General features: G+C 35.6%; 1 protein-coding gene across 17 annotated transcripts in view; it reads left to right on the top strand.

The window, feature by feature from the left end:
* Positions 1-10,061, top strand: part of PHTF1 (putative homeodomain transcription factor 1) — an 87,128-nt gene that overhangs the window by 653 nt on the left and 76,414 nt on the right. For all 17 annotated transcript variants that reach the window (XR_011259252.1, XR_011259253.1, XR_011259246.1 and 14 more), the window contains exons 2-3: positions 222-296; positions 912-968. Coding sequence is in view for 4 of the 17 variants with exons in the window: in XM_069601137.1 (XP_069457238.1) it covers positions 252-296; positions 912-968 (102 nt within the window). In the remaining 13 variants the exon portion in view is untranslated. The remainder of the gene's footprint in view (positions 1-221; positions 297-911; positions 969-10,061) is intronic.

The following is a 10,061-nucleotide window of genomic DNA, read 5'->3' as shown; positions in this document are numbered from 1 at the left end:
CTCTCAGAGAGGCTCCGGTCGCCGCTGCGCCAGAGGGTTTTGTTTGTTGTTGGGTTTTTTTGGTATGCTTTTGTTTTTTTTTTTTTCCTGGCAAACAGCCGGAGAACGAGACGGTCAGCAGCTTATGGAGAGGCTGAGAGAAGCGTTTTTTGACTTCTGCCCAAACTGGGAAAGTACCTTTAAACTACTGGACTCACCGACTGGTTTTCCTTCGTTTTCAGTGAAATCCCGTTCTCTGGCTGGAGACACAGATGGCCTCAAATGAGAGAGATGCTATATCGTGGTACCAAAAGAAGGTAATATCAGTGTATTTTTATTTGTAAACATGCTCCCTGCAGAAAGCTCCCACAAAGAATACCTGTCACGTTAGTTTTTAATGAGTTCGGTAGTGCAGTGTATTCTTACATGGTATCTCAAATGGGAAACCTAGTACAAGGTCACTAGGTCTTTTGAATTCAGTTCCAGGTTCCCGCATAAGATTTTCAACCTTCCGTCTCCAGACTACATTCACAGTGTCACAGCAGTGCAATGAGAGTTTGCTTCTCATCAAATTGCTGTTTTTTTAGACATACAACTTTTATCTGCACAGCTCAGACTGTTAGTGTCAGCAATCTTAATGAGCTGCCGATAACCTTTTATTTTTATTTAGTTTTCTACTGATATTTTTTCTTAAGTGGAAATATCTTTTAAGGTTTATATTTAATTTTAAATATTTTGGACATTGCTTCCAGCTAAGTTTGAAATTTTGAAGGAAATAGTCCTTGGAAATAATCATTTATCCTAGCCTCAGAAAAGCACAGACATTTCCCAGATATCATATAGACACTTTAAATAATTTCATGACTTGTGAGACTTGGCCTAAATAAAAGGATTTCCTTTCCATCATTTAAGTAGCCTGCTTCTTTTTTCAGATTGGAGCATATGATCAGCAGATATGGGAAAAGTCAATCGAACAGACACAGATTAAGGTAAATTGATTTCTGATTTTTTTCCACTTTGTTTTACTGCATTAATGTGTTGTAAGTACTGGATTGTACTTACTTAAAAAAAAAATCTGCACTTATCCACTAAGATAGTCTTTGTTCTTTGAAGTTTATAAGGAAAACAACAGTACCAGTGGGATGATAAATGACAATTAACATTTGGCCTCCGTATGAGAGAAACAGAAAGTGTTGGTTGGTCTGTGATTAATTTGAAATCAAATATCCAGTATAAATGGAACTATGGCTCTTTAACTGGCAGTAGTTAAGAGTTAGTTGTGGTAATACAAGGCCAATTTGCTAGAGCTTCAAGGTTTTCAGGTGGAGTTGTGAAAATGAACAGTCCAGGTTTTTTAGAGCATCTCCTCCTCCTGGCCTATCGCCTCCTTCACCCTTGCCTTTCGTCCCCCACCCCTCCCACTCCCTCTTCCTCTGCTCAAGTCAAATTAAATCCATTTGTTACCTGAATCACTTTTTCAATTACTGGTTTAGAGTATGATCTTAAGTATTTCAGGTTCTTAATGTTTTTCTACACTACTTTTGGATCTGAGCAGTTTCTTGGAGTTATTTCATGCTAACCACGAAACCAAAATTGATGTGTAATTGAGATGCCAGTTTATTGATTTATAATAGGGGAAGGAAGGGTTAAATAATCTAATGTTCCCAAACCAGGGCTGTGGGATCAATATGTGTTGCGGGAGTGGAGGGGGGTTGGGGGTTGGGGAAGGGGGAGGTTGGTGGAGGGGGGGTTGGGGGAGGTGTGGGAGTGTTGCAAATTAGTCATGGAATTGTTGCTTGGTAGCCATATGTAATTGCATAGTCTTGACAGATGTGGAACAGCCTAAAGACCATCCTGCCCTTAAAGAATGTCTATTGACCTTAATATTTAGATCTACAGATATAGGGTCTTAACCTCCTTGGAAAGTACTGAATAATGGCTGGCAGATTCTTGTTTTTGAACCTTTCTTTTTAAAAGATCTTTCCTCTGACCCTCTGTGAACATTAAAAAAAATATTTATGTCTGCGTGTTATATTGCTTCAGTTGTGTCCGACTCTTTGCAACCCTATGGATTGTAGCCCACCAGGCTCCTCTGTCCATGGACTTCTCTAGGCAAGAATGCTGGAGTGGGTTGCCATGCCCTTCTCCAGGGGATCTTCCCTATCCAGGGATCAAACCCACGCCTCTTAGGTCTCCTGTATTGGCAGGCAGGTTCTTTACCATTAGCACCACCTGGGAAGCCCAGTACAACTTAATAGTTGGTTCTCTTTATCTCCAAGTCAGATTGGTTGGGCTGGGACATTTAAATCTCAGCTGAAATACTTTTAGGGCGTGTTCTTTTTATAAGCCAATCAACTAAGAAGTTATTAGAAATACATGGTACTTGGTTAACTTTTCATGATTTTGTACAGTCTCTGATGTTTTATAGTAATAGGAGATGGGGTTAGGATGAATAAATCCCCCAGTTTTATATTGTAGCTCTCAAATCCTGTCCTGTTCTATTGTGAACTCCAGAAAGTGTGGGTAGTAAGTCTGGTATAATGGAAAGCGCCCAGTATTAGGAGTTGGATCTCCTTTTGTGAGCTGTCTCTAGCTTTGTGATCTTGAAAAAGCCCTGTAGTTTGACTGGTTTTGGTTTATTTATGTTTTAAAAGATTTTGCTTCCTGCCATACAATTTCTTTACCTACCTCTTTCCTCTACCTGATTTAAATATTTCCACAACTCCTATTTCCATGCCATTTTATACATACCCTCCTTTTGGTACACTGTATCCTGTGTTATTTGTTAACCTGTGTGTTTTCATGGACCTCAGGGACAGGAATTGCATTTGTATCCCATTTTTCAGAACATCTTGATTCATACTAGGAACTTGGTATTTCTGTGTTTGATTAAAGCCCACCTATTATGTATATTTTTAATCATTGTTTTCTCATAAGATATTCTTAACACCTCCTTAGTTTAACAGTGGAAAGAATAAAATTAAAGAGAACGCTAAAATTTACTGTTAAGGTACCAAGGCCTCCCAGGTGCTAACAATACAGTCAACAAGACACACATGGTTCTTGTCTTCATGAATTTCACAATCTAATGGTGGTGGGAGAAAAGCCAAGTTTTTAAGTATGTTTAAGTCTTAGAAGAAAACTGAAAAAAAGTATAGGTTACAAAGAAGTATTTAATGCAATTTAAAACAGATTACATAAATATAATGATTTTTGAAAACAAAGAAAAAAATTTGAAAACAAAAAATAACATCAGATGACAATATAATAAAATTAGAAATTATATAATAAAAATATAATTCAAAGTTATAAAAAACATAAATTAAAAAAATCTTAACTTGGATCATGCAAAGTGGTAGCCACTGTACTACAAACATTTATTGAGCTACTGTCTTTAAAGCATTTTGCTAGGTGCTGATTACAAGGAGAAAAAGTATTTACAACCAGAAGTATAACAATTGTATAAGAGAAGAATAAGTAGCCCAATCTGGTTGAAATATAAGATATGCAAATGAGATGATAGATTATAAGTCAGTTTGGAGCTGAGTTCACAGTTCTAAGAACTTCAGACACTATATTAAAGAAAGCGAAAAAATGGTATGGTTTTGAGTAGAGGAGGCACATCATATTTTTTTTGGAGAATAGAAATAAAAATGTAGTTATAACAAAATTTGTAAAGGGCTTCCAAAGCAATGCTTGATGAAATTATATCTCTCTAAATGTCTATATTAACAAAAAAAAAGTCGATTGATTAGGAAGAGTCACAATGATTCAAGCTAATATGAAAAGAATCAGAAATAAGTCAAAATAAAGTGGAAGAAATATAAAAAAAAGTAAAACAAATGTTTATGTATTCTTCATTTAACAGATATTTGTTAGCAGCTACCTCTCGTGTAGGCAATAGGCTAGGCAATATGTCTGTATAATGATGAACAGAAGCGTTCAATTTTTTTTTTTCATGGAGCTTATGGTAATGTAGGAGACAAAACAATAGTAAAATTAATCCTAGTAATGAATAAAAATTGCTTTGTGATAAATGCTAAGAAAGAAAGCATTTATTTTCAAGCTGTTATAACAGGGAAATGGACCTAGTCAAGGAAGTCAGAGAAACCTTCCCTGAAGAATTGATGTGTCAAATGAGATCTGAAGGATAAATAACAGTTAATTAGGTCAAGAACAAATACACTAATCCTACACAAATTCATTCATAAAGCTGAAGAGAGAGTGTGCTTCCCAACTCATTTTAGGAGACCAGTATTACCCTGATTACAAAGACAGCACCAGAGAATTTGTTGTAACTATACTACAAAGCTACAGTAATCCAGACAGTATGGTGTTGGCATAAACAGACAAATAGATCAGTGGAATAAAATAGAACATCCAGAAATGAACCTACACTTATATGGGCAATTAATCTACAACAGAGGAGGCAAGAATATTCAATGAGGGAAGGACAGTCCCTTCAATAAATGGTATTGGGAAAGCTGAAAAACTACATGTAAAGACTCAAGCTGGACTGCTCTCTCACATGATGAACAAAAATGAATTCAAAATAAATTTAAAACTTAAATGTAAGACCTGAAACTAAAAACTTCCAGAAGAAAACATAGGCTGTACAGTCTTTGACATTGGTCATAGTAATATTTTTTTGGATATATATTTTCAGTCAAGGGAAATAAAAGCAAAAATAAACAGGGCTCAACAAACTAAAAGACTTCTGCACAGTAAAGGAAACTATCAATAAAATGAAAAGACCACCTATTGAATAGGAGAAGATATTTACAAATGGTTTATCCAAATATACAAAAAATTCATACCAGTCAACATCAAAAAAAGAAACAACCTATTAAAAAATGGACAGGGGATCTGAATAGACATTTGCCAAAGAAGACATACAGATGATCAACAGGCACATGAAAAGATGTTCAGCATATTAACCATAAGGGAAATGCAAATCTAAACCACAGAGAAGTATCACCTCACATGGCAGAAGGGCTATTATCAAAAAGACAATAAATTACAGTTGTTGTTGAAGATGTGGAGAAAAGGGAACATTTTTGCACTGTTGGTGGAAATGTAAATTAGTGTAGCCACTATGGAAAACGGTATGAAGATTCCTTAAAAAATTAGAAATAGAACAACCATGTGGTTTAGCAATTCTACTGTTGGGTATTTATCTGAAGGAAACAAAAGCACTTAATTAGAAAAGATACATGCACTCCTATGTTCATAGTAGCTTTGTTTACAATAGCCAAGATATGGAAGCAACGTAAGTGCTTACAACAGGCGGATGGATAAAGATGTGGTATACAATGGAATATTACTCATATGAGAATGAATTCTTGCTGTTTGTGACAACATGAATGGCCGAGAGGATGTGATTCTGAGTAAAATAGAGAAAGAAAAAACTCTGATTTTTCTTAATATGTGGAATCTAAAAAATAGATGAACAAATATAAAACAGAAAAAAAGCTATAGTTGTAGATAGAGTAAACAGGGGTTGCCAGAGAAGGGTTACAAAGGAAAAGAAATAGGTGAGGGAGATTAAGAGGTACAAACTTCCGGTTGCAGAATGAATGAGTCACTAGTATGAAATGTAGTGTGGGGAATATAGTCAGTAATTATGTAATATCTTTGCATGGAAAGATGATAATTAGACTTAAGGATCATCCTGAACTGTATAAAGATATGAAATTACTATGTTGTATAACATACTGTTTTAGGTCAATTATATTTCAAAAACCAACTCAGAGAAAAAGAGATCAGGTATGTGATTACCAGGGGTGGGGAATTGAGGGAGGGGTATTGGATGAAGGCAGTCAGAAGATACAAACTTCCAATTATAAGATAAATTAGTGCTAGGAATGTAATGTACAACATGATAAACCATAAATAATGCTTCTATATGTTATATATGGAAGTTGTTAACAGAGTTAATCCTAAGTTTGCATCACAAGGAAAAAAATTTTTTTTCTATTTTTTAAATTTTGTATCTATCAGATGGTAGATGTTCACTAAATTTATTATGGTAATCATTTCATAATGTATATAAGTCATATCATTATGCTCTGTACTGTAAACCTAACATAGTGTTGTATGAAAGAAAAAGTCCTACCTGAGACATAATACAGAGTTTTTAATAACTATCATACTGATTTATTAAAAAAAAAAAGAAACTTTGTCCTAAACATATACATTGGCCCCAAAATGTAAAAATCTGTAATAAAATATCAGCAAACCAAATTCAATAACATACAGAATGGATTATCTGTGACCAAGTGGGATATCTGAGAAATGTGTCATTAGTTTAAAATTTGAAGATGATATAATATACCATATTAATGGAATAAAGGATAAAACCACATGATTTTTTTAAGAGCCAAAAAACATTTGACAAAATTCGATGCCCATTACTGATGAAATAGTAATTTTTTTCTGTCTGTCAAAGGATGTCTATAAAAAACCCACTATAGTTAGGGATTAAAGACGAGTGTTTTGTCTCTCAAATCAGGAACAAAGCAAGATGTCTGCTCTTAACATCTATTTAACATTGTACTAGGGATTCTAGCCTGTGCAGTAAAGCAAGGAAAAGAAATGAAAGGCATTGAGATGCAAAAGAAAATGAAAATTGCCTTTATTCATGATGACTTGATCCCATATTTAGAAAATCCTGACATTACTAACAATAAATGAGTTTAGCAAATCCTCTAGATTTAAAATCAATATACAAAAATTGTTTGTATCTCTGTATACGAGCAATGAGTGTTCCAAAAATGAAATTAAGAAAACAGTTTATTCACAGTAGTATCAAAAATAGTAAAATACCTAAGAGTAAGTTTAACATAGCATATATAAGACCTGTGCACTGAAAACTACAAACATTGCTAAGAAAAATTAAAGATCTGAAGAAATGGAGTAATATTTCATGTTTGGGATCTGAAAGGCCTAACGTTGTTAAGATGGGAATCTTCTTTAAATATATTAATATCTGCAGATTCATTATAATCCCTTTAAAATTCCAGCAGTCTTCTTTTTCTTTTGGTAAAAATTGATAAGCTAATTCTAAGGTTGATCAGGAAAGGCAAAAGACCTAGAACATTCAGGATAACTTTAAGAAGAACAGAATTTGAAGGCTTACTGCATCCCAAGGGCTTCCCTTGTGGTTCAGCTGGTAAAGAATCTGCCTGCAATGCTGGAGACCTGGGTTTGATCCCTGGGTTGGGAAGATCCCCTGGAGAAGGGAAAGGCTGCTCACTTCAGTATTCTGGCCTAGAGAATTCTGGACTCTATAGTCCATGGGGTTGTAAAGAGTTGGACATGACGGAGAAACTTTCACTTCACTGGATCCAAGATTTACTGTAAAGCTGTAAGTAATTCAGATAGTATAATAGTAATTGACATGAGTAATAGATCAATGGAACAGAATAGAAAATCTAGAAATAAATCCTTACAGTTTTGATAAATTGAGTTTGACAAAGATCCCAAAACAATTCAATGAGAAATGATAGTCTTGTCAACAAATGGTGCTGGTACAGCTGGATATCCACATATATAAAAATAAACTTTTAATTCTTACCTCACACTGTATACAAAAATTAATTAAAAAGGATTGTGGGCTTAAGTGTAAGAACTGAAAGTCTGAGGTTTTGTAAAAGAAAACATAGAAGATCGTTCTTACCTTAACATAGGCAAAGATTTCTTAGAAAAATGGCTATGAAAGAAAAAAATGTGATAACTTTGGCTTCATCAAAAATTAAAACCTTTCTTCAAAATATCCCATTTTAAAAAAGCCATGGACTGTGAGAAAATATTTTCAAATCGTACACTTATTAATATGTGGAGCATTCGTACCTATGATACATAACTCCTACAACTCAGAAGACAAAAAACCCAGTTTAACAATGGGCAGAAGATTTGAATAGATATATCACTAAAGACAATAGCTGAAATGATTGGGCCTGTCCAAAGATGCTCAACGTTACTAGCGAAGTATGAATTAAAACCACAGCGAGATACTATTATACACCTGTTTGTTGTGTTCAATCCCTCAGCTATGTCCGATTCTTTGTAACCCTATGGATTGCAGCATGCCAGGCTTCCCTGTCCTTCACTGTCATTCAGAGTTTGCTCAAAGTCATGTCCATTGAGTCAGTGATGCCATCCAACCATCTCATCTTCTGTCACCCCCTTCTCTTCCTACCCTCAATCTTTTCTAGCCTCAGGGTCTTTTCCGACAAGTCGACTCTTCAAGCATCAGGTGGCCAAACGATTAGAGCTTTAGCATCAGTCCTTCCAATGAACATTCAGGACTGATTTCCTTTAGGATTGGCTGGTTTGATCTCCTTACTGTCCAAGGGACTCTCAAGAGTCTTCTCCAGCACCGCAGTTCTAAAGCATCAATTCTTTGTCATTCAGCCTTCTTTATGGTCCACCTCTCACATCCATACATGACTACTGGGAAAACCATAGCTTTGACTATTGACCTTTGTTGGCAAAGTGGTATCTTTGCTTTTTAATATGCTGTTTAGGTTTGCTGTAACTTTTCTTCCAAGGAGCAAATGACTTAATTTCATGGCTTCAGTCACTGTCCACAGTGATTTTGGAGCCCAAGAAAATAAAGCCTGTCACTGTTTCCCCATCTATTTGCCATGAAGTGATGGGACTGGATGCCATAATCTTACTTTTTGAATGTTGACTTTAAAGCCAGCTTTTTCACCCTCCTCTTTCACCTTCATCAAGAGGCTCTTTAGTTCCTCTTCGCTTTCTGCTATTAGGGTGGTGTCATCTGTATATCTGAGGTTATTGATACTTCTGGCAATCTTGATTCCAGCTTGTGCTTCATCCAACCCTGCATTTCACATGATGTACTCTGCATGTAAGTTAAATAAGCAGGGTGACAGTATACAGCCTTGATGTACTCCTTTCCCAATATTGAATCAGTTCATTGTTCCATGTCTGGTTCTAACTGTTGCTTCCTGACCTGCATACAGATTTCTCAGGAGTCAGGTAAGGTGGTCTGGTATTCCCACCTCTTTAAGAATTTTCCACAGTTTGTTGTGATTCACACAGTCAAGGGCTTTAGCATAGCCAATGAAGCAGAAGTAGATGTTTTTCTGGAGTTCCCTTTCTTTTTCTGTGATCTGATGGTTGTTGGCAATTTGATCTCTGATTCCTCTGCCTTTTCTAAATCCAGCTTGTACATCTGGAAGTTCTTGTTTCAGGTACTGTCAAAGTCTAGCTTGATGAATTTTGAACATTACTTTGCTAGCATGTGAAATGAATGCAGTTGTGTGGTATTTTGAACATTCTTTGCCATTGCTCTTCTTTGGAATTGGAACAAAAACTGACCTTTTCCAGTCTTGTGGCCAAGGCTGAGTTTTCCAAATTTGCTGGCATGTTGAATGCAGCACTTTAACAGCATCATCTTTCAGGATTTGAAATAGCTCAGCTGGAATCCCATCACCTCCAGTAGCTTTGTTCATAGTAATGCTTACTAAGGCCCAGTTGGATGTCTGGCTCTAGGTGACTGATAACACCATCGTGGTTATCTGGTCATTAAAACCTTTTTTGTACAGTTCTTCTGTGTATTCTTGCCACCTCTTAATACCTTCTGCTTTTGTTAGGTCCACACTGTTTCTGTCCTTTGTTGTGTCCATCTTTGCATGAAATGTTCCTTTGGAATCTCTCATTTTCTTGAAGGGACCTCTAGTCTTTCCCATTCTATTGTGTTCCTCTATTTCTTTGCATTGTTCACTTCACCTGTTATAATGACCAAAATTAAAAAGACTAACCTTACCAGATGTTGGCCAGGACATGGAGGAACTAGAATTATCATACACTGCTGGTGGGAATGGAAAGTGGAAATTAGTTTGATGGTTTCTTAAAAATTTAAATACATACTTCTCCTATGATCCAACATTTCCATATAGTACCTATGCGAGAGAAATAAAAACATAGGAACATAGGAACGTATTCAAATATTCATAGCAATACTATTCCTAATTACCAAAAAAACAGAAAAAAGTCCAAATGTCTATCAACTTGTGAGTAGATAAATAAATGTATTATATCCATACAATGGA

The sequence above is a fragment of the Ovis canadensis genome, chromosome 1, assembly GCF_042477335.2.
Source record: "Ovis canadensis isolate MfBH-ARS-UI-01 breed Bighorn chromosome 1, ARS-UI_OviCan_v2, whole genome shotgun sequence".
NCBI classification, from domain to species: Eukaryota; Metazoa; Chordata; class Mammalia; order Artiodactyla; family Bovidae; genus Ovis; species Ovis canadensis.
Note: the sequence above shows the minus strand (reverse complement) of the source record. Positions and strands in the feature narration are given on the sequence as shown.